General features: G+C 42.6%; 1 protein-coding gene across 3 annotated transcripts; it reads right to left on the reverse strand.

Moving 5' to 3' along the window:
- SERPINE2 (serpin family E member 2) lies at positions 1-23,764 on the reverse strand. Of its 3 annotated transcripts, none has more exons than XM_032119865.1 (10): positions 23,674-23,764; positions 9,999-10,273; positions 8,709-8,825; positions 7,314-7,541; positions 6,084-6,281; positions 3,427-3,625; positions 3,187-3,287; positions 2,093-2,179; positions 1,445-1,528; positions 1-669 (listed from the first exon to the last, which is right to left on the reverse strand). In XM_032119865.1, the coding sequence occupies exons 2-10, from the start codon at positions 10,252-10,254 to the stop codon at positions 632-634; spliced, it is 1,308 nt and encodes a 435-aa protein (XP_031975756.1). In that variant the 5' UTR covers positions 10,255-10,273; positions 23,674-23,764; the 3' UTR covers positions 1-631. The 3 variants fall into 3 exon arrangements, with proteins under 3 accessions (XP_031975756.1, XP_031975755.1, XP_031975757.1); XM_032119864.1 differs by having other exon boundaries at positions 8,709-8,828; XM_032119866.1 differs by lacking the exon at positions 8,709-8,825 and having other exon boundaries at positions 517-669; positions 23,674-23,763.
- Between the last annotated feature and the right edge of the window lie 1,831 nt (positions 23,765-25,595).

The following is a 25,595-nucleotide window of genomic DNA, read 5'->3' on the forward strand; positions in this document are numbered from 1 at the left end:
TTGACTGTTCATAATGCAGTTTTATTTTTTCCTTTGTACAAAAACAAATATAAAATTTAAATCCAATAGAAAGTGTATACTAGCAATGACAAGTTTACATTACAATGAGACAGGACAATGCGATGTGTATTGAACACCACATTAGTTTTAAAACTCTCAGTGATACATGCACTATATAAAAACTGCTAGAACTTTTATTCTATTTCTACCAAGAATGTCCAGGTACCAAGATACTCAAGAACCAAAAGTAATCTTGATAGGTGGTATCTACAAAATTAGACCTTTTCCACACACAAGAAGAAACCAACATTAATAGAAACGTTTAACATTCTTTGTTAAAATCCTCTCACAAAAATCCATACATAAAATTCTTAGTAGATACAGAAAAAGCTCAAAAGCTGTTAGCATAGGTAACCATTCAGTAGTTTAGAGAATCTTTTAGACATTTTGAAGAGATACTGTAGTTTTCAATCTGTATTTTCCCCACAACGCCAGAACTATGTTGACTCCTGTTTCAAAACCTAGTCAGTGGTTAAAACTAGCTCTTGAGTGAAGTCAAAGTGTAGTGTACAAAATATTTAACAGAACAGGGGTGTGCCTGTTTACTTCTTGAAGGAAGTATTTTCCACATTCAAGGTTTGTTTATTTGTCCCATAAACAAGATTGTACCTGAGGGATGAAACAAAAACAAGGATTACCATCATCTGTAAATAAACTTACCCATGAAAGCATGAAGTCCACAGAGCACAGCCAAGCCATGTCATCAGTCTTGTCCAGCCTACCCCAGGTCTGTGAGCCCAGGGAAGAGCATGTTTGCATAGGTGGCCACCTCCTATTCCTAGAGACACACAGCTCTGTTGATGCTCTGCAGAGCCTCAGGATTGGGACTACTGCCAGCAGCCTGCTCTTCCCCCAGTGCTGGCAGCTGCACCTTGTCCCCTTCTAACTGACATAGTGATCACATGCATGTCACTGCAAGAAGGGCAATTCTGCTCTAGGAGAGCCAGCCCATACTGCAAAGAAGCAGTGAGCACTCTATTGCAACACTCCCTTCTGGTCAGAGCAGGCTCGAGCAGCACCCTGGATCCCCAAAGCCCTATTCCGCCTTGGCCCTCACTACCTGACTGCCCAGAAAACTGGGCAATTCAGCAATTCACTATCAGTAAAGAGTTGTTTCCTCTGCACTCAGGGGAACTATGACAATTAAAGACTTCTTTTATACCCACAAACCTACCATGCTTGTTTCTGTTAACTGGGCAGCCAATATGTATTTTTTCCCCTGTTCCAAGTTGTATTCCCAATAAAATAATCTAAAATTAAAGGCATAAAAATGCACTTGCAGGATTTTTTTAATAGTTATTCAGTAGCTCCAGGCTTATTTTGTCACTATTACATAGCTGACACTCAACTTCTAAGCCAAAAAGTACTTACAAATGCTGCTTACCTGTAGGGTTGTGCCGGATGAAAAATACAAATGGTCTGTCTACTATGAACCAAGGAGGGGATGACCTGGCTATTAAAATTGCAGCTTGCAAAAAAAATAAGGTTTAGAGTGAGACAAATCAAGCACCACAACACATTACATACTCTATCAAAGTAAAGTTTCCTTGTAGATATACAGGTATGTGTGTGTATATATATTTATACAGGCTTGAACAGGTGCAGACAAATGCCTAAAACCTACCAACTTGGACATTTCAAGCCACACAGGTCACATGATACTCTTACAGGAAGCATATTAAAAAGACACAACACAAGACCAACAGAAAGCTGGAAGTCTTGGGTTGTCACCCAAAGGCTGTAGTAGCTTACTCCTCTTTGTAACCTGGATAGCCAGAACATGCTGTCAGTGGCCTGACACAAAGTCTGAGATATGAGAAGGCACTTCTCTAGAAGTAAGCCTGTTAATATTTCTTACAATGATCAACACTGACAAATTGAGATTTCCTTGAGATATTACATAAAACCCATTAACTGATCTGGAGTCCATGTATGTTCCTGCAATGATCTCCAAGTGGGCTATCTTTGCTTAGTGCAATAGCCTTCTAACAGAGTTTTCCCAAGTCTGACAGTTATCAGTACAGTTGCTTACTTGTTGCTGCAGAAGCTTTGGTTCCATCTTCACTAACTTCAATTTTTGTCTTTTGGAGAACATTAGATACATGAAGACCTTCTGTTCCTGAAGGACGCAAGGAGAACAGCACCTTCAGTAAAACTCACTGAGAGAGTCCTGAAGTACTTTGTAGCTAAGTGGCTCTGTTAGCATGGCTCAGAATACTGAAAGCTGCTACAATCCTGCTGGAATCCCAAAGCTGCAGTGCAGAACACTACTGCAGTACCTTTGAATAGTCGGTGAGTAATTACAAAAATAGGGAATAACATATCTTACTCCTCGTTCCTCCCCATTTACTAAGTTTTTTTTATCAATGGCTTAAGCTAGAAGTGTTCACATGCATTTTTAGTTTTAATTAAAAAAACCTGAGAAAATACGCCATCTGAATTTAAGTTACACTCCCATTTGTCTCAATGTCAGGGAAAAAAAAAAAGCACTTAGCAACACACCTTGCTTTCAGTGAAACACAGGAATTTGTTTTCAAATTAAGACAGAATGAGGTAGGCTTTTTTGTTAGACAATTCTATAGAAGCTAATCAGGATCTTAACGAAAGCAGAGAAGTAAGATGACATTTTACAGCTGTGAGTTCAAAAGTGTTTACACCCCATTTTCAGATACTAATATTCACAGCTGTGAGTTGGTTCAGTCCCTTAAAGTGTGAATGTTTTTCATACATGCTTTCCTACAGCTCAAGAAAAAGTCACTAAACACATACTTCAGGAAAGGTTACACACTGTAGTTGCAGTATTTGCTACAGACTAAGGTATGGTACTGTTTAAGTCCCACCAAAGATTTTAGCAATGCTCAAGACCCTCAGGTTGCAATATCAAATCTTAAGAAGCTGACCAGCATGATTTACCGCTGTAATGTACGATAAGGGAGAAAAAAAGCCACTGCAATGTTGAACAGAAGCAAGCAGTCATGCCTCACTGGCTACAACATAAAACCAGCTCCAGTGTCATGGCAACACTTAGCCAAGAGAAAGCAGACAACTGCATTGGTAAAGCGGCACTTTATTCAGAGCTAGAAACTATGAAGGACCACCATGAATTGAAACAAAAAAGCCCCTTACTTGTTATTTTTGCAAAGTTTGCCTTTGACTGGTCAAACATATCTGTAATACCAAGTGCTTGCAGAGGTTCCTTTAAGTCTGTTTCTGCTTCTGCTGTGAATCTGGTTGGAACAACAAAAAATCCATCAGTATTATGCAGGAAAGTCACCAGAAGTATTCCTTCTCCTGTAGCAGATGAGAGACATATAAATAACTCCCCAAACACTACCTGAAGGAGAAATTAATTATATAAGTACTTACTTTGGTAAAATAACCTGCACTCTTTTTGCTACCATGGTTGTCATCCAGCTTCCTATTGTTTTTGTGCTGATGTGGGGGATGATAGCAGAGAGTGGTGTTGTGCTTTCAGTGGGTAGTGCAATCAACATGCTGATCATTTCCCCATGGTATGGCAGCTCAATGATGTTGTACCACAGCTCATTCGGGGTACTTGTAGTGCCTAAAAAAAATAGAAACAAACAAACCCAAACAAACTAATGAGCTGTAGCCCTTACAGCCTTAAATCTCTACCTTTACACAACTACTGCTAGAAGAGTCTGTTAGAAAAGCTTTGCCCACATCTCAAAACTGACTCTAAAGTCCCAGACTTCCTTCCGGGCAGCTCTTTGAAAGGCATGGGTTTTGTACAGATGCTAGTCTGACATAAAGCACAGACACCATGGAGCAAATACTCATTTGACATACATACTTGTTTTCCCAGATAAATCTCAGCAGCCCAGAGCTGCAAGCCAGCTACATTAGAAGTGATCAGGTCTGTGAATTAGCTGGATCTCTGCTTCAGATCTCAGCTGTACCAGAACCAACTGTGAACTGAGAATTAAAAAAGCAAGGAATAGCAGCAGACTCTTTCCAAACTGAAGAGATCTTGCAGACAAGCTTTTTCCTCCAAGAGTTATTGCAAGAGCTCCTGGTTCCTTTCCGAAGTAGTCTGTTGCATTTGCTCAATTTTCTTGCTTAATAAGGATCTGATTAGGAAGTAATCTGATGTCTTTCAAGATAGTGGAAAGCAGCCACTTCGAGGCAGTGCAAGAGGCCAATTAGATGAGCTAGAGGGAGATAGCAATGCATCCAAGTTACAGCAAGATTGTCTTTGAGCAGCCCTCTCCTCCAAGTTCCCTTTGCTTAATGTGGGATTTCTGGCATGTGCCTGGGAAGCAAAGGCTTTTTATAGTAGTTTCAAGTTAAAATTTGTCAGTTTGGCTACAGACAGGATTTCAGGCAAAGTTTTAGGATAGCAGCAAGATCTTATTGTCTCTCCCCTTTTCTCATCTAAATCTGTACTTGTCAGCCCAAGCTGAAAATCAACAGCTTCATTACAAATTTAATCTTGTTGCCAGGGTCATGAAACCTGCCCTAAACTCATATTGCTACAAAACTGGCAGTATTGCACCTCTATTGTGCAGGGATCATGTCAAAGCTGGCAGTTTCACTATTCCTTTTATTATGGCACTGGTTCTCAGGCTAGAGCCCACAGACCTAACACTGGTTGTGTAAGTCAGCTTCAGGACAGTCACACAAGGCCAACTGTCCAACAGGTACGTGCTGCTTTCCTGATTTGCTACATGCTGCTGTCATTACTGAGGCAAACTAAACAGGAGGGGAGTTCAGCTTCAGTCAGCTGACGGGATGGAAGATACTTAAGAAATTTAAACTTTTAAAGATCCCTTTGCAAGCATGAATAAAATAGAAGCCCTGTGTTAGGAAATCCAGAGATACACAAACTCAGATGAGACCTAACTCAGCAATATTTCTTTTTTTCCTTTCTAGCCTTTATAGCTTTTCTAGCTTAAACATAGGCCAACAGAATGGATATTTTAACCAGCATCAGAAGTCAAAAGCCTTCAATATAATACTCTTGCTAAATCCCACCTTAAGTTATGAACTTCTTTGAAACTCCACTATTAGTATATACAGCAGTAGGCTTCCCTACCTCCCCCTGCTCACACTTTCAGCAGTTACTTGAAGTATTACATTACATCTGCTCTAATATACAGCTTTGGGACAGAGTCACAGCTGTTTACTTTAACATAAATCTACTAATATTAGTTGAGCACTGCTGACAGTAAAACTAAGCATTTAAAGGTACAATGGGTCTTTTTTTTTGATTTATAGCAAGCTGTATTCTCAGGCCTATGTCTCAGACTGTATTTAGTACACATGGAAGTAAGTTCCAGGCAGCACTTCTTAGAAGGATGCAAGACAAGTTTTTATCAGAGCATCCATCTTACTTTGACCACTCAAATCCCCATAAGGCTGCAAACTGGAGCTCTGAAGTACATTGTCAGTCACATCAAGCTGCTGGTGTCAGCTCTGAGAGTCTCTGATGGAAGTCTGGCAGAACCTGCTGAACTTCTTTTCACTTGTGACTCAATCTGAAGAGCAGTTTCACACCTCGGGAGATACAGCCAACATTCTAACCTTGCATTCCTCTGGCTCCCACAGGACTGGGGACTGTGCAAGTCCCATTTCTCTATCTGCAGCGAAATATAAATTGATTCTACTCCAATCTCTTTTATATACAGCTCACCATCAGGTAAACCTCCACCACTCTGCCTGTTAGCAGCTTTCCTTTATTCTCACCCCTTATAAACATGTACTTTTCTTTCTTACACCAAAGCTTAACTAACATGCAAACTTCTCAATTTGGGTACTTCAGACTTTCCTTTTTGAAGGCAAAGGATAAGGCAATACTTGACAGTGTTCAACCTTAAGGCAACTATTAAGTACCTTGCCCATGCCTCAGCAGCAGGAGACACTTCTCTAACACAATCCCTCTATACCAGCTACAAGAAGCAACACCATTAAACACCACACAGACAGCAAGCTCTTGTTTCACTTTGAAGAAAAGAGCAAATTCTACACCCATTGTTGGTGGTAGTGGGAGTCACTGAGCTTACCACAGCGGAAGATGGACAACTGAGACAGCATAGGAACTTGGTAGGTCTTCCCATCAGCTCCATAAAATGGGCGTTTCTTTGTATTTTCAGGTCGAAATCGTGATTTCCATAAGCCCTTGAAATACACAGCATTCACTAGAACCAGTCTGGTCAAACTGCCTTCAATATCATCTGGAGCTACAATCTGATCAATCATACCTAGAAGAAATAAAGGAATTCTTGAGCATTTGCTGTCATAACACTGGACAACTGTTCTTGAACAACCTGACACACGTATTACTTTAGACCCTTTGATCTGTGAGTGTGCCAGCTCCTCATGGGGCAGTATATTTAAAATTCATAAAGTCAATGGTATCCTTTGTTTGGGATAACTAGAAATCAAACATATCTTGCTGACAGTCTGATGTTTTAACAACTAACAAGGCTCTACCCTTTCCAGCATGTCAGCAGATCCAAGACTACTTGGAATAGTTTCAGCTGAAACACCTCCCCATTCACACACTGCTTGCAACATTACTATGCAAAACTGGTGATGTGATAGAGAAAGAATTTGACAGCCTCATTTCACAAATACCACATCCAACATCATTAACACACTCCTCACATCCAGGAGGGACTTGCTTTAGCTCCAAAAGGTACCAAACAGGTAGTTCACCTGGACTGGGAACATGCTGCAAAACACGATCTCTGGCTTTAGCGTATGTAAGCTTGACAACTGGTTCAAGAGGCTTGAAGCATGAGGAGTTCTGTCAAGGCAGGGTTAGTTAAGAATCCTCCACCAACTGCGAGTCCTAAGAACAGGGTCATATCTTAGGACAGTTTAGGGCAGTCAGAGCAAAAGCTAAACTGCCCTACAGCTTCTCATAAGTCTGATTTGCTGAGTGGAACATCTGATTTGCCTGAAAGCATCTTCTGTACTTGATAAAGCATGGACCTAAGAGAACTCTGCTTGGATTTCTCACCAATTATATGAATGCAAAGAAGAGTAAAAGCTCCCCTGATCCCATGGACAGATGGACACACATCCCTCCAGGCTACCAGACAGGCATATCTTCTGGGGCAACAAGACTGCTGGTTCCTGACACACCAGCTCTAAAACATCACACTAATGCCAGCTAAAAGACAGTTCTAAGCCATAGGACAGAGCTTTCTCTACCTCCCCATCTTTCTCCAGTATTTCCATCTGAATTGGAGGTCTCAGACACCACAACGGCACTCACCAATACTCACCCCTTGTTTCATTTTTCACCCACTGGTTGATGGAATCACATGCTGCATTTGGGTCCTCGAAGTCCACACTCTTGACACTGCACTGAAACACCTCTTTGTTCCTTGTAACAAAAGGCACTTCCATTTTAAAGCCACTCTTTGCAAACACTGCATTAGCAATTGTTACAATGTCTTTATTCTTTTTTGAGACTATGAGCCTGTTTATCTTCTTTAAGGCTTTACCAACTCCTAGTTGGAAAAAACAGCAAGTTTAATTTAGAATAACATGATAAATCAACAGTAACTTTATATGCAACTATTAATGACATGAAAGGTCAGACATCAAGTCTGGACTAGGAAAGAAAGACCAAAGCAAGCATTCTGAAAGGACTTCCAAAATACCCATTTCTGACGTCTCATTTGCAGAACGCTACTGATTCCCAGCAAAAACATGAACTTCCACTGTGATGCCCACTGCACCTCTAGCTGTCTGCTCAGAATGTTACAGACAGTGCTTGGGATTACACTGAGGTTCAAATATTAGTGTAGAGCTACAAATCATGCTCTTCCACAGAACAAACTGTTCCAAAAATATTTCATATCATGTAAGCCAGGTCACTTGTCAGTTCTGTGACAGTGACAAAGAAAGTCAAAGGGTCAGCCTGCTCACCCAGAGAGCTCAGCAGGATTTGCATACCAAATGGTCTTGAGCCTCAGAATGTAAGGCAAAAATTGTTTTCTTTACTTCCTTTCCATTTACTGGAGAATAAAGGAAGCTGTCAAGATTTCTATAATAAACTTCAAGTTGAGTCTTAGTTTTCTCAAAGACTAAGTCCTGGCCTAAAACAGTTACAAGCAGGACTTAATCCCTTAACACATGAGCTTGCCTCTAAAAAAGAAAAGGGAAAGTAGTTGGTTCCAGCGCTTAGTCAAGATCCTTAGGACCTGAAAGCAGATTGTACAAAGTGCTTGCTAGCTCCTTCACTGTGTGTGAGGGAAAGCATATGGCAGCACAGAAGAACTGCTATGCTCACCATACCCAGTTCTCCCATGTTATGGCTTATCAGGGAGTGCTTGTCTACACAAGGAAGTTAATGCCAGGCAGGCAACTTCATGTTCAACCACTGTATTGAACAGCATCCTTGGGTGGCTGTTTTTACTGCTGTTATTAATGGGTTCCCTCTGTTTCCCAATTCAATTTAGGGAGAAACATTTCCTGACTACTTTCTTATGTAGACAAACAAGAGATATGAAGGGAATAAATTAGTTCAGTGTTACTCTCTTAGCTGCAGGTAAGAAAAAGCCTCAGATGGCTTTGCTGTTTCATGTATCATGAATGCTTTAACAGCACCATTAGTATGAATTTCTACATGTTCACTCTCCAATATTACGGGCAAATTCTTTTGGAGAACATACCATAACAGAGGTTCTCAAACTGTATTCTGTGGACCACTGGTGGTCCACGGAGCACTTTCTGGTGGTCCGGGGAGAGCTGGCTGGTCTCATGATGCTGGCTCTCCTCTTTGCTTCCAGCTGCTAAATTGCATTAAAAGACAGCTAAAGACAAATTAAATACTTTTCAACTATTACCTTCCCGAAGAAGCAGTTGCTGCAGTTGCCAAAGGACTGTAACACAGTCATGAACAAGAGCAGGGGAAACCTGTGCAAGGACATAGGTAGCATCCCATAAAAAGTCTCTAACCAGGTAGTGGCTACTTTTTAAAGTGTTTGAGAACCTCTGTGTCTCACAGTTAGGATTAGGAAGTCTGCAGGCCAAATAAAACCAGTTGATACAATGCTTTAACATTTTTGCAAGTACTTAGATTTTGAGCATTCAAATGCTCCTAGAGCTGATTATCCCATGAAGAGATTCCAATCTACATCATTTAGATGTTAAGGTGTCAAATCATTTTGTTGTACTTTAAACTCAGGACCAAAACAGCAAAGCAAATGAAGACAGGACAACATGTTATATGACACTACTGCTGAAGATTTAAATGTGCACTTACCTCCTGGAGGGTTTTCTATTCTTGGAAGTAAGGCAGAATGCTGGCACTAAGATGTTAAGTCTTGCTGGCAAACACTCACAAAAATAGCATGCAAATTAAAGCAGGAAGAATCTTCAGCCTACTCCCTCTCAAGGGGCAGACACTGGCAGAAGAATATGAACACAGATGCATGCAGTGTCAGGCACAGGAAAGCAGAAATGGCTGTTTCTAGAAGAGGGCACTACAAGAACTACACATACATGGATTTTGACAGCAGAAACACAAACAAAACTGAAGAGTAAAGTGAAAGTATCGACTGTATGGTTAGTTTGCACTGCTTTCAGTGAGGTGCCAAGAAATATCCTCTCACTCTTATCTAAGGAACAGCACATTAAAGGTTGTTCAGTACAGCCTGAAATAGATACCGCCACCTTCCTGCTCAAAGCTAGCAGTGGACCATCATCCACCCCGTTCTGGAATACCAATTTGGCAGTTCTAGACAGGGCCCTGAGGTCATTAACCAAGCTGCTTACAAGCCAGTTTAGGTATATATACATGTCCATGCTCAAATTGCCATTTAACTTGAAGCACATCCATTTTGTGCTTTGGTAAACAGAGCTAATTGGTGCATGATGCAATCTACCACACTTTGAAAGCCATCTCATACATCATGAAGAGTCTGACAAAACACACCCAAAACCACCTTAGGATCACTGACCATTTACACTGTATCTCATCATAGTAGTCAGCTGCTTCTTTGTCTTGCCATCAGCTCCCAGCTGCAACACCCCCAGGACAGACGAAATCCCATGAGGAGAAACAACAACATTGTCCTGAGGCTTAGCTTTCACTATTTGATTGAAGACCTGGATTCCAACATCAGAGCTTAGCTCCTCCAGAGGGTAAAAACTGAACTGGGAACATACAGACATTAAAGTCCCAAGAACAAAGAGGAGTGAAAAGTGCCAATTCATGATTCCTGGTTGGAGATACCTGTAAGAAAACAGAGAGGAAAGTTAAGTCAGCTGTCACAAGTACAGCATTTTTAACCTAAATTCTTATTTACCTGAAGAGCAGGCAAGTCTTGCACACATGCCACACACCATTCACAGAGCTCTGGCAATGGGATTCACACCTCATTTTACTTACCACTACCAGGATTTTAAGTCTAGGGATTTCCAGATGCAGTGATAATCATGACATAGCTACATATCAGTGCCTAGATAAAGGACAAAAGCCACCAAGTTAGGAGACTACCTCCCACCACACCCAAGTTCAGACAGTTTTATGTTTCAGTTTGAAGGAGCCTTGGCATTCTATTTAGATTGCCCTTTAGAAGAATTGAGTGCTGAGAAGTGTTGTGGTATGGTCCTCACCCACTACAATGTGATGCACAGTACACCTCATAGATAATTTTCTGCAGCGAACAGAAGCATATATACATAATGCAAACAGACCTTCTGTTGTGGGAATTTACACCTGCCTAGAACAATAAAGAGTTAGCTGCATAATTGACATTCTCAATAACAGGAATGTAGAGGAAAATTTTAGATTTTAAAATGCAAACGTTAAATTCGGATTTCAACCTGTACTTTTCCATTTAAGAAAATAGAGCACCTAATGAATACACAATGAAGTTAACATTCAAAATGGGCCTATCTTCATCTGCAGGTCTAACACCTGACAGAGTTCAGTATCATTACCCATGAGCTCCTAAGAACTGAAGCACAAGAAGCAGAAGCAGCAACATTTTGTTCAGGACCTCCCAGCAACTGATCATAGAGAACCAAGCCCAAATGTCAACAACTGAGCACTGTAACTACTAGGCTGTATTTCCTCCTCAGGAAACTGCACTCAACCCCTTTTTTTGTTAGGGCGAAGAGACACTTAGAGAAACATGCAATAATCTCCAATTTCATTAAATTACATTCCCTGTTCACAATATTTTAAAGACATTTCATTTGCACAGTTAACAGAACTGACTTCCACTTCCAGACCAGCCAGGAGCCTGTTTCCTCACCGAGCTGACTTCAGAAGAAAGACTGCAGAAGGTGTGCAACTGAATGAAGTGTTATTTGCATAACAAATACAAAAACAGGTCTCTGCTCCCCCGGAGCCCCCTGTGCAGCATGGCACACTGCTCTTCTAGGTGCAGCACCCCAGGGTGCTGGGGCCCAGCAGAGCCACAGCCTTGTCATTCCCACCCTCCTCCCACACAGCCCAAGGAGCTGTGCCATCGCCAGCCTACCTACACTGTGAGTTCAAACCATGCTGGAGCACTTGACTATCAGAAAACCAGCTGGTGTTTGTACAGATTTGTTTAATCATCTTTTAATAGCATGTACTTTAACTGTGCTAAAACACTTGAAAGCGACAAATACAGCATTTCCACTTTCTTCTACATCATTTGAGGGGACAGAATTGGCTTTGTCAAAGTTTGTCACTGCAGCACAGAATAAACCAAATGCTAAACATGCAATAATGCAGGAGTTTAGACATCTTTCTCCCCAGAACCCAACTTTAGTATACTTCTGACCAGAGGAACTTGCTGGACTGATTTAAGTTAGGCAAGAAAAAGTGAAAACGCTGTCCTACAAAGCGGGGTAACAGCCCACCCAATAATTAAGTCTTTTCCATCAACCTACTAATCCCCCAAGCAATTCTGAAGTCACTTAAGTACAATTCCTTCCAAAGGAGCTTCATACCAGCCATCAACTGCAACTACTCAAGCTTAGCCCAAAATTTAAAACGGATTGAGCTAGCTGCAGCTGAGCCTTGCAGGAAGAAAACCCAAGCACCACCCGACCCCCTGAGGCAGGTCACACAAGTCACTCCTAGGTTTGTCTTGCACCCCTCACCACCAGCTACAGCAGGAAGATGTTATGGGGGAGAGCCAACAGCCTGACAGGAAAAGTAAACTTGCATTTAAAAAAAAAAATTTAAATTGTTACGGAATATTCTTCAGTGTTCTTCGATACTAACACAAACCACCTGAACCATCTAGTTTTGTTTTTAAGGGCAAGGATTCCCTCTCTCACAGGCAGCAGCTCCACACTGATAGCAATGCTGCCTTGCAGGAGGCAAATGTGGCTTACCACTCCAAGAAAAGCTAGATTTAGGGCTAAGGGTTTTCTTTGGTTTGGTGACCATCTCTTCTCCCTAACCTGGAAACCTAAGGGGTAATTTAAACAAATTCTTAATCCTGATATTAAGCAGACTTATACCTTGACCTAGTATCTCAGCAAAAAGAAACTTCAAGGCCGTAAAACTATTACGGAGTCTTACTATTTGCACTTAGAACCAAGCAACGGTTCATGTTAGTGCAATACAGCCTGTCTCATGCAGTGAGGGACAGGGACCATGCCAGATAACAATCACAGAGCACAGTTTGAGCTGCAATTTGAAAACCCTGCTCTTGACCAAGGCAGCTCCACCTGATCCTGACAGTAAACCAAAGGAAACTCTGGTATTTTGAGTGCAATCTACCCTTGACACATTATACAGCAAGAAGCATGGCAAGACTATGAGGGCAGAGACAGGAGACTTTGAAATCAACTAAAACAATGTTTCATTGTCATTTATGCACTTCATCTGCACAAGCCTAAAGGAAGTCAGACACTTCTCTTCTTGCCTTTCCCAGAATATATTGCAAGCCTCCAAGTTTTCTACTTCACTGGTGACAGTCCCTGCCAGACTCAGGGTGACAGCCTGGCATTTTCCCCATGACATGTGAAGCCTTGTCAAAACAACCCAATTATGCTCCCAAGGCCACTGCTGCAGAATTTTGGTGGGTTTTCTTTTTTTGTTTCAACCAATTACATCCCACATCTTGTCTCCCCAGAATTCTCCACATTTGCCTAACCTCTCCCTCCTGACACACCATTAAGGTGGGTTGTTCTCTGTTTTGGAGCACAATCTCTAGCAGATACCTATTCAATAAGTGAAACAAAGTCGTACAGTGCTCTGAGCACGGAAAAAGAGTAAAAGCACTTTTTATCACAAATTACAGAGCAGTCACTTCTTGGCCTGGTCCTGCTATGGCCACTGCGTAATTTAACCAGGTAACTGAGGAGATAACGGGATCTTTGAGCAGAAGTAGCATCCCTATAATTAACATTTCCATCATGGATTTCACTATATTCAACTTTGGTTCAGTAACAAGAAGTGTATTTGCATATCCTGAAAGAAACAGCTTAAATACAGTGCTGAGGGAAGAAATCCAAAGGATATATGATGTGTAGGATGGAAAACAGCTGACCTGCTATACAGAATATCAACAAGCTTTCAACAAGCTTTCATAACACTGAAGCTAAAACCTTAGTGATAGTTAAATCTGAATCTAATGCTTCAGAAAACGAAACAAAAATACAAGCCAGGCAATTCTTTGCCTATGACCATTATATTTTTTACAAAGTTCACTGAGAAGAAGGAAGGTGTATAGGCAAATTCATTTACATAAATGTGGGCTTTTGAAAGATGTTGGAGCAAATAAAAATGTCCCTCTTCAAGGGTAGGCTGCCCACTTCTTAGACTGAGCAGTTACAGGAAGGACAACATCCACAATTTAAACTTCTTAACACGCAATGGAAATACTGTCAGTAAGTCAAAGAAATGTAGCCAGTGTTATCATGCATTGCAATTTCTTATGCAAACCCAGTTCTTAACCCTAATGCTAGAATTTCTGGGCAAAACAGATCAGTGTCACACATTCAGCTGTATGAGAGATGCCATTTCCACAGCAAGCACACCGAGAACTCAACTCCCCCTGCCTCACTGAACAGCAGCACACCAATTCCTGTACATCACACTGAAGTACCAGTTATACCTCTATCTAATTGCAGAGCCTAGCCTGAGCCACAAGAGAATTTTTAGACAACTATTCCAGTCAGGCACAGAGCTCTGGGGAAGGCAGAGGAAGAAAACAGCAGCATGTCCTATCTACACCAATGGTTCTGTGTTGTTTCATGACAGATGATGAAAAGTCTTCAGGCTACCAATCTTGGGATGACCTCAGCTTCAAGCTGGTGTTGCAAACACTAACTCTCAGACATACTGGGCAGCATATTCAACTCTCACTAGGCTCAGCTATTCAGATCATCCCCATAGTACCTAGTTTAAATTTTTTGGATGAAATTATTATGGAAGTAGTTATATTAACAAAGAGGACATGAATGCTTTCAGTCTGCATTTATAGAATGCCTATTACAAAAGCAAAGCTGTATTAATATGGACTGTTTAATCTATGTCTAGAAAAGCATTTGCAGAGCAGGGAGAAGTTACATCTTCAGCTCCAGGCACAAAAAACTGCTAATAATGAAGATCTTCCTACAGGAAAAAAACAGCTTAGGAAGGACCTCACTTTCAGAGAGCCACACGAAGCTGCTGCAGTCTTCCCAAGAAGAAGAGAAATTAGTTTGGTTCAAGATCAGAGGCAAAAACATGATCTGAAAAAATATGCATATTTAATATCTAAGTTGGAGAAAAGGCCTTTCCCAGAGAGGCTGAAGAACACTTTCCAGTGGATTGAGGGTGAAATAATGAACTGTCCATAGATTTTTAGATATCTGTAATGACAGCACTCCCTATGAGACACCTCCAAATGTTTATTTTGAAGCCTGACTTCAACAGCAATAATGTATAGTCCAAAAGGCTCCTTCTTGCAGTTGCAAGATTGATTCTGTAGTTTCTTTAAAGACATATCAAGCATAAGGAAGTTTAGACACCAGACCGCACTTCTGTGAATAGCCATAACCAGCAGCAAGCACAGCTAAAGGGACCAAAACTGAAGAGCAGTCTCACAGCATTGCTGGTGTCATTGTATTAAGCCCAAAAACCTCAGATCCCCTGAGCCCACGGGAAGGCACTGGGCAGCCCATGTGCCCAGAGAAAGTCAGCCTGGAACAAACATTCAGGGAGATCTCCAAGTTTGAGATGTTGACATTTCCAGCCACTGTCATCTGGGGGACTAATTTAAAAGTCTTATTTCAATTGACATATGAGCTGAAAGAAAGCAGCTTCACTTCAGGCATTTAACCAACTCTCTCCAGCAGGACTGAATAAATACTCAACCAAACTTGTTAACAGTCATTAAAGGAGCTGGATGAACACACAGCAATTGTTTCTCCCAAGACATGAGACCACTCTGGTTACAGTGGGAAGGTCATATGGTGGGTCTTGTTTTTCAGCTGATGCCCACTTGGAAGCATGGTAAAACACTCCAGCCTCTTGGTAGGCTTCTCCCCACCTCACAGGTGTTCCAACTCCCCTTTTGCCTAAGCCTCTTCCATACCAAAGCCTTCAGCGTCAGTATCCATTCCTCATCCTGAACGCGAGTTCAGCCTGCTGAAGTTCTGAGTTTTCTGAAATGACAGATCTGTGAAATGTTTCATCTTCCTCCACATTTCCTGGTATGTCCTGAATGTTGGCTCTCCCTTTTAACCTAACAACTCCATTATTACTCAATACCTGGAAAGTTTAGTATATGCAGAGCATTACCAAGAAAGGATGATTGCTAGCTTTTAAACAGCTCAGTACTCACATTGCTCTGAAGAGGAGTAAGTTACTGTCAACAAGATATAAACATAACTTGTACACAGAGATAAGCTGGAAGTAATGGGTTTTTTAAAGAAATAATTTTGTACGTTAAGATATCAGTCTGGCTTCAGGTACTACAGTCACCATTGCACATGAGTCCAAAAAGCATGGTACTGGTTCTGGAGATTTCCTCTCCCAACCTTAATCCTTTCTCTGCTATTCATATTTCTCTCAGGTTTTTTGTGCATTCTGGAAAGCCTGTTCAGCTGTGTCCAACAAGCCTCCCCTGCCAAGTGGGAATTTCCCTGCAGAGCACCAGCTTGTAAAACCAGCTGGTCCCACACACATCCCTTTGTCCAAGCACTGCTCCCACATGAGCCAGAAGTTAGAGTTTAGTGCTTCTTTAAGCAGAGTCCTGACCACCACCTCTTTTTGGGAGTTTCTGGTAAGCATGAAGTGCAGAGAGACAAGCTCCATTTCAAACTGTCTGCAGTCTCATGACCAGGGTCTGCAGTTCACAAACCAGACTGATTTTTCTCACCAGTATCTGTCTTCTACAGCATTGGTGGTGACTCATGGTAGTTCAAAGATCAATTTCACATCATGCAAAGCTGACCAGAGTTTTTTACTTCACCACTGAGCTGTGACCGTACAACAACTACACAGGCACTATTCAGAGTTTCAAGAACATAAGATAGGCATTTATGTATCATTTGCTTTTACTTCCATCCCTCTACGTGATTTAAAAAGCCAACTTTAGCTCTGCTTCATGAAGCAAATAGAGCTGACAGGGCAGGGGGCTTGTGGAGACTATTCTGGTACTGCACAATTCTATCACCATTTTCAAATTTTATGTGTTCTCTTGTTACTGTAAGCTCAACTACTATTGCTTAAGTTTCTAGGTATTATTTATTCCTGTATTTAAAGTAGAGTTTCCACAGAATTCTCCAAGATTTATTATCAAGTCTTACAGTATCAGGAAGATTAAAGAGAACTATGTTTTTAATTTACTGGTATCCCTTTATTAAAGAAGTGCTTTGGTTGATCTTAAGCTCTTTATGCAATGTGGTTATTTTAACATAATGAAGAAACACGCATGGGACAATCAGCTCACCAAGACTAATGCTGCAGAACCAGTTTCCCCAAAAGAGGGAGCACAGCAGTGTTTCACAACATGGTGGGGAGGCTCCTTGTCTGGATTCACCCCAGTAGAGGGAACAGGGCTTCAACAATCATAGCATTTACCTAAACTCAAGCTCCCACTTACAGTTTTTTTTGTGGAAGAAAGGCCTCACGGAACCACAGCTCCCACATTTACTGCATATTAACAATGCTCACTATGCAACCACAGGCTCATTAGGAGCCAAACGCAAGCCTACAGCACTGCAAGCTCCCATTAATAAGGTACAGGGTATTAACTCCTTGGAATGGGCTGTGTAAGTACAGATTTATGAAGTAAATAGTCCAAAAGGTGCTGGACTAACAATGGCTTGTGTCTTATCAGGCACCTCACTACCACCTTCACCCTAAGTTCCCCTGTGCTTTAGGATTTTACCATCTTTTCTTCCTTAAAAAATACTAAAGGGAAACCCAGTACCCTTACTCATTTTCACTTGTTGCAGGTATCTTGGTGCCATCTGACAGCAAGACTCTCACACCACTACATCCCTGCAGCGCAAACAAATCTGGATCTCCTTTTCCAGTAAATTTTAATCTGCTGGCCAGTGACCCATGCGCTGCTTCTTGCACCTATTAGGCTGGGAGAGTAGAAACAGACTTGTGGAGATGGCTCCATGGCCACTTGGGAACTGTGTGGAAAGCTGTACTTGCAGAAGATTGAATGCCAAGAACTTTCCAGTATACATCCTTCTTCAGAAAGGTTAAGAGACCAATATCTGTAACACTTGGACTTAAAGAACTGTCAAGCAAAGAAAAAAATATCTGTATAAGAAATAAAGAAAACTAAAGGTATAGAATGGAGTCCTCAAGTCAATAGTGAAAATTTCAGCAGTGCTTTGACAGCCACTGTTGCTGCAAAGTAGAAAAGAGATGACTGCCTTCAGATTCTACACCTTTTAGGTTTAGGTTACTCTACAAAAGGGGTACTTGTATTTCCTACTAAACAATGCTCCAAAGCCCAATGCCCATCACTCCACACTCTATGGTTCAGTTGGGGCTTACAGCCCCAAAATTAGGTTTTCTATGGAGCCATAATATTTTTACATTATTTACATTTTTATTACTCCTGGGAAGCTAAGAGAGGTGGCAGGATCTATCAGACACACAACATCTAACCAAAGCCAATGCATGCTGGGTTTAGAGATGCCCAACTGGTAACAGAAGATGGGGAGACAGTCTCCCAAGAGGACTTTAAGAAACCTCACTTAAAATAATTCAAGTAATTCAATATATTACTAAGTTTTTACTTAACCCTCCTCCTACAAGAGGAAAGATTGTGGCAGTAACAGTATAGGCAGTTCTCTAAAGTTACATGGATACAGTCAATACAGTCATTTCACCATAAAAATAAACTGGAATTCCAGTATTCTCTGTTTGTAACGAGAACTTTCATAAAAAACATGTACTTACACAAACTCATTGATAGCCAAGACCTGATACTTTAAGCATTTATAAGTAGGGAATGCTACCAAGTGACAAAATACTTGGAGAGATCAGGAACACTGTTCTAACCATTTACTGTACTTGTGGTTAGAGATATGCAGAATATTAGGTGACAAGCCATTTATTTATTTATTAATCACACTGTACAACATTAGCAATCAACCACTTCCTATTTGCAAGCTAATTTAGAAACCTTCTTATCCGAAAAACCAGATAACAAATCTATAACCCTTAAAGTGTAATGTAGCCAAGTTATTAACATTTAAGATGAAAAAAGTATATTGATTTTCTGTATACAGGACAGCATTTCTGAAACAGACCTAAACTCATAGGAACATGAGATACTAGTTTTCAGTGGCCTTTTCTCAGCCATTCCAGCCCTAGCTTGAAGGTTACCCAAAAAGGATAAGAACACTCATACAGCAAGCATACACTTATATTCATCTTTTCCCCTCAAAGCTCCAGAAGCAGAAGTAGCCAACCACAAAAGCATCAGAAGTCACAGATTCTGTAAGGATGCAGAAATGAAGTCTTGTGCTGGGAACCCCGTCCATATGCTCAGGCAGACACCTCCTCAGTCATCTGCAAGAACCTTACATTAACCAGTTAATAAGAGCTATTAACCAGCTATTTAAAGACCTGTACTTAAGAAAACACACTTTTTGTTAAACTGACCTCACTGTGACTGATCCCACTGGCTTTACTACAGGTTTCTGGGAAGACAAGACTTAAATTTCCATAGTAAAAAATGGGACAACTGAGTATGAACTACGCACAAGAATTCTCCAAGAGCAGGTCATGACCTGATATATTAAACTGTCTGATTCAGTTCAGCTTGAGAGTTTGTAGGCTGAGTTGTGAGCCGTGTTGGCTGAGAAGCCTCCACAGAGTCCATCACTATTTCTGTAATGCAGATGACGAACCTCTGCAGAGGAAGTAGGCAATTAGCTGGGAAAGCAGCCTCTTCAACTGAGCTGCCAGAGCAGCTGGAGGCCTCAGCTTGTTTAACTGCTGAGACAGCCACATGAACTACTCTTTCTGGAAGAGGAGGGTGTATAGCAAGATGGAGACATATAGCTAACAGATAATACACCAACTTCTACGTAGCATTTCTCAGATTGCTTAGGGATATAAAGTTATAGGATAACAGAATGGAAGAGGAAAAGTTAGTTATGTTCAGTTCTCCTCTTGGTTTTGTACCTGTAACCTGTCAGAGCTAATGGGAAACTGCCTCTCTCCTATTAAAACAAAAAACCTCAAATGCTGCTCAGCCTTTGGCCAGCAGAAGCTTACAGTTCACACCAGATGATAGAGCCATCTCAGAAGCAGTGAGAAACATCACTAAATACCACAACATGCCCTTCTACAGGAACAGAAGCTTAAAGTGCAAGTTGTTAAATAATACAGAAAGCATTTAAGTAAAAATCAAGGCTTGGTCAAAGCCACATAGCTGATGAACATAAATTCGTATCGCCTGTACATCAGCCAAACTAAGAGCTAGAATGTAGCAGCATTTCTCACTAGTGCTTCTGGAGACTCCAGTGGTATTGAAGACTGTAGCTTACAGTCTCTTGGCAACTCATGTTTCTCACAAACCAACCTACCTGCATGCGAAGGCCACTACATATACACGGCCTTAAACAGGCTTCTTCCATTCAGAACTCACTGGCAATCAGTCTTGATGCCTTCCATAATTGCTTTCATGGTCCCATAATACTAAAGAGAATTTCAGGCTGCTGAAATTTCTAAAGCCCAGGATGACAACAGGAGACTGCCTGAAGCCCACACTTTATGTCACACGGCTGAGCATGGTCAGCAAAACTGACATTTTCACCAAGGGAGATAATTCCACAAGATGAATATGCTTTCATACTTAAACTGCTTTGTGGCATAATTATTGGACCCCAGCACAAGGCACCTTCTGATTTCAGCCCAAAAATAAGGGAAAAAACATCCTTCTGGCCATTAAAGGTGAACACCAGACTACAGAAAAGATACAGCAGCTGCCAAAATGCATGTTTTTCCATAGACACTGCTTGAGGAGAGGTGCTAACAGATTTAGAAAGCATTTCAGTTAGCACTTAAGTGTATCTCAAGGCCATGACAAACAGCTCAAGAACCTATGGCTAGCATTGCCACTAAAATTGCCCCATCCTTTTCCTGTCCACGATTACTGGCTCTCACTTCAGCAGAGACCTCAGCTCTGCTTGAAGAAGTATTCACATAAGTACGAACTAAAGCCTATCCCTAAAGGGAGACAGGAACAAGCAGAACACAGGACAGCTTTTTTTCCCTATAGCATGCCACCTTAAACATTTGTGTAGCTACAGCTGTAGAATGCTACGACCTCTTTTTGCTCTCCTCCCGCCACTTTAATCATCACAGAGGAGACACACTTGAACATGTACATAGTTGCACATATTCAGCTTTCTCATTTTTACACAAAGAAGCTATCTACTTTAATAATAATAAAAACATTCTTATATTTTCATAGTTCCCCAACTTACACTGAATCTTTAAATTTACACTAAATCTTTAAATTCACATGTAGGTGATTGACTACTCCCATGCTCCCACTACCTGCTCTTCAAAGCCAAGAAGAGGCAATTCTTTATATCACTCTGCTTATTCAAAAGAGTTTTATGGCTAGTATAGGTCCACTGAATTACATGGTTCTTACAGGCCAGCACTTTGCTGTAAAACGTAATTTGTTAGCTATGTCACAGGTAGATGCCCAGAGGCACGTAAAGATGACTGTATCTAGCAACACTTTACAGATTAGCGATGATTACTCCATCTTTTCCCTGTCTTCTCATGTATAAAACCTTTGACCCTAGAGAATTGCAGAATTCAGTTAACATACCAAGTTACTGGAAATGTTTTGATGATTAGAATGAATTCCCCCCTAATTAGTATTACAAAAGCATGCTCTTTCATGCATGCTTGTGATTAAGCAATTCAAGCAGCCCAGACAACCCTAACCCCAGCTTCCAAGAAAAACCTTCCACCGAGCCTCAGCTTTTTCAAGAATGAGCACAGTGGCTGCCTATCAAGAATTAAAAGCCACAACCAGGTGCATGAACCAGGTAGATGCTGTGCCCACTACCAGAGCAGCAACACAAATCTCTAGCCAGAGCTCCCTCTGAACAGATCCCTTGCTGTGGATGCATGCAATATCTGTGCACCTCCATTGTAAATCCTAGCAGTAAGGTGAGGTGGTTATTTTTCATATTTTTACACACACACATACACACACTTCAGTCTAGTCTAAAAATACCTGGTGCTCCTGCTTGACAGTTTTCTGCCTAACAGTATGCTGGCAAGCTCTAGGACAGGAACACATTTCTGCCTGTGTGATTTAGAGACCCAGACTAAAAGTCTCCACATGCCACTAAGACATGCTATTCTCCTGGTTGTCAATGACAACACCAAACAGAAGCTTCAACACTTCTGTATACACCTTGAGACAAAATGCATTGCAGGTTTCTGTTTTCCCTTTTTTGTTCTGACATGAGTTTCTATTGCCTCCCACATGAGATACATAGAGCTATATATAGATATAAATATATGTGTGTCTATAGTGATGGCCATTTCACCAATCAAAGCTGAGTTCTTCTGTCATCCTCATAGCTGGGGAGCACATAAAACAGCAATGACCAGAGAAGCTGCTTTTCAGCATCTCAAGAGCACTGACAAAATTTGCTTATAGGTTGCCTGACATACAACTTATCTGTAATTGTAAAAAGCTGTGGACTAGCATTCATCACTTGAAGTTTGCTCCTGTGCCAAACAGCTGCTATTCTCATGAGTTTAATCACACCCCACAAAACGCTAGAACTCCAACCTAGTACATCTTACATGCAGTTGAATTAATTTACTTAATCATTCTGCTTTTTTATTTGCATTGGTCTTCACCTCACGCTTCAAAGACTCATCTGAGCACTCAGCAGGCATGCAGCTGCTTTTCACTTTCCTCAAGGATGTCTGCAGCTTCTCCTGTTTTCCGAAGCTACACGGCAGCACAGCTGCTTACACCTATGTACTATTTTGTGAATAGTCCCTAAAAAATCAGGTTTCTAATGAATTCCTGTGGCAAGCTGGGGACAAGACACTACTAAATGCTCACACAAGAGAAAGTGAAGGAAGAGGTCATTTTTCAGTGTGGTGAGAAAAAAAAAAAAAATCTGTCTACCAGGTTTCTCTTTCAGGAAGTTGCCCAAGAATGCGATTACAACCACAAAAGCCAAACCATGTTCAGAATCATATGTAGGCATGAGAAAGGAGGAGAGAAATAAATCACACTGAGGCCTCTAATCCACAAATAGATATTCCCTAGTTTTATGGGAAATTTGACATTTTAACACCTATTTGTTAGTACAATGGTTTCTCCAAAGGTATTTTTCTGTTAAGATCCTCCTACACTGCACGGCACTGAGCCAAAATATCGAACACCATTTTCACCAAGAGACAAAAGATTCTCTCCTGAGGCATACTCTGCATTTCCGAATATTCCCAGAACTCGATACATGAAGCAGCTCCCATATCATTCCAAAGTGAGCCGAGGTCAGAGTTTTGGCGAACCAGTTCTCTGCTTCAGCACACAACATGATACCACCAGCACTATCCAAACGCTGTTACAGTATCAGAATATCACCCCTTCCTCCCCAACCGGCAATGATTGTAATTGTTTCTCCCCCGTTACTCTATCATTCAACATGCCAAGAAAATTTCAGTTACTAACTGAATCATGATTTATTACTTTTATTTAGCACGAAACCAGCAAGCTCTCTCTTAAAGCACACAAGAGACACGAATGAAGCGAGCAACTTCCAGTTTCCAAGCTCTCCCGGCGCAGCCGATGCTCGGGAAGTGCCACCTCTTCCGCACCCGGGAGCGAAGCGTCTCCCGCGCCGCCCGGGACGCACCGCCGATGCTGCGACCCGCGGGCTGCCAGCCTTAAAACCCGTTTCTTTTGGGGGAAAAACCCTCCCTGCTTTCAAAAAGCCAACACGCAGAAGGAACTCAGCGCGCCAGAAGCCCCGCTCCCGGCACAGCGCCCACGCACCCGGCACCGGGAAACTTGTGAGAGCAGGTAACAGGCAGCGCACGGCGAGGAGCCGCCCGAGAGACCCCCGCGGCCTCCGGCTTGTCAGCAGCCAAACTTTGGGGCCCCCGGTTCCCCCGCCCGGTGCCCCGGTCCCCTCCCTCCCGCCGGGCGCCAGCGCGGCCCCGCTCACCTCCCCCGCCGCTCTCCGCCGGCACCGCACGGCCGCCTCCGCCCCACGCCGCTCGGCCGGAGCGCGGTGGCGCCGCCCGGCCTTTATAGGGCCCGCGGCCGCCCCGCCCGCCCGCCCGCCCCTCGCCGAGCGCCGCGGGCCCGCCCAGGGCAGCGCTGCCCGTGGCTGGGAGCCGGGCGGGGGGCGAGCCCCGGGGACGGGCTCGGCCTGAGCTCCGAGTGTTGGGCGGGCCGTGACCCCGGACCCCCATCGCCCAGACCCGGGGATGCCCCGGGCATCCTCCCCAGCCCCACTGGCTCAGCGGGAGGCTCACCAGCCGTGTCGGGGAGAAGGAGAAGGCGAGGCAGCGGTGGAGGTGCCCACGGGGCGACGCTCGGCCCGGCAGGACGGCAGGAGACCCAGGGGGTGGTGAGGGGACAGAGACCCCCGAGGCCAATGCCATGCGGTCCCTTCCTGGCAGTGGCGTGGTGGGAGGTTGGGGGATTTCGGCTAAGGGACACGTCCCCGCAGCATCCAGGCCTCCCCGTGTGCTCCCCACTGCACCCATGTCCGCACTAAGGGATGAGGAAATGCCTCAACCCAGGACCTCCGTCCCTTGTATGGGACTGGAGTTTTAATCTGCACAAACAACGGGAGGGATCTGAGGGAGGGAAGTTATTGCTGCTGCAGCATAACAGCACAGGCACAGCGGTGTGGCAAGGACAGAAGTGTAGACTGGGAAAACACGCGTTAACCTTAACACTGACTGACAGCCCTGGAATCTTTGACTGACAAAGCACAAGAAGGAATTTCCACTCTTCATACAAAAACAGTAGTGCTGACGACTTCAGAAAAACCGGCAGTGTGTTGGTGCGGCAGTGGACAGCACTGCCTTGTTAAGTCATCATTTCTGCTCCCGGTCTCCAAAAAATTTTTCATGCATGGCACAGTTCAGCTTTGAAGAAACAGGATGAGTATGCAATAAACCACATTTCTTCCCTCAGGAGTTTGGACTTCTCTGGATAAAAAATCAAAACAACCCATCTCCTGGCATGAGCCAGAGCAGCAGTGGTGGCAGCTGCTGTTGGTCTTTAGGGTGGAGAGCCTTGTGTCACCATCAAGATGGCTCTCTCAGTACAGGGGCACTGTGCCTGGACAAAACCAAAATGATGGAAAGAAGGATGAGAGAGGTGGCACAGCAAGGCAGTGCATGGAGGCAAGGAGCTCAGCCTCAGCCAGGGCAGGGGGAATTATGCCAAGATAAAGTGCTGGTGCCAGGAGGCTGGGCTGTCCAGGAATGGTTTCTTCATGGGCAGTGCCAGCTGAGGTGGACATTTCTTAGGCTATTTACTAGCTAGTTCGATTTTTAAATTTTAATTAAAATTTAGCTTCTTTTCACAAAATGCTTCATAACATCATTTCTACACAGATCCATTTCTGAATTGAGAATAGAGATTAATTAAGAAACCAAAAAAAAACCACAAAAAACCTAACAGCCACCTTTTGCATGTTTCATATTAGCAGAGACAACCCTTGGGTATCCATTTTCTCTCAGGGATGAAGGCAGAAAGCTGGGTAGACCATGTCACATCTGCCCAACTGCTTAGTATCATGAAAACCACATAGGAAAATACCATTGAATGATTTTTAGGGAGCATTTTGGTACAATCTGGCTTATGGAAAGGCAGCAGAAGAGCTAGACCCTGAGTAGCTAGCTGAACTCAAATCTTGGAGCAGGAATCCTGGTTGTAGTCTGACAGCCTGAAGACCTAAGCCAACAGCCAAGCCCCCAAATACCCTCAGCTTGGATCTGAATCCAGCCTCTGCACGTGCAGACTTTGTAGTCTGTCTCCAGTAGAAATGGGACAGGGATAAAGAAGCTGTGCTCCAAGCAAATTACACGAAATTGTCCAAGTTTTGATTCCACCCAGTTTGGACAGCAC

The sequence above is a fragment of the Corvus moneduloides genome, chromosome 10 (assembly GCF_009650955.1).
Source record: "Corvus moneduloides isolate bCorMon1 chromosome 10, bCorMon1.pri, whole genome shotgun sequence".
NCBI classification, from domain to species: Eukaryota; Metazoa; Chordata; class Aves; order Passeriformes; family Corvidae; genus Corvus; species Corvus moneduloides.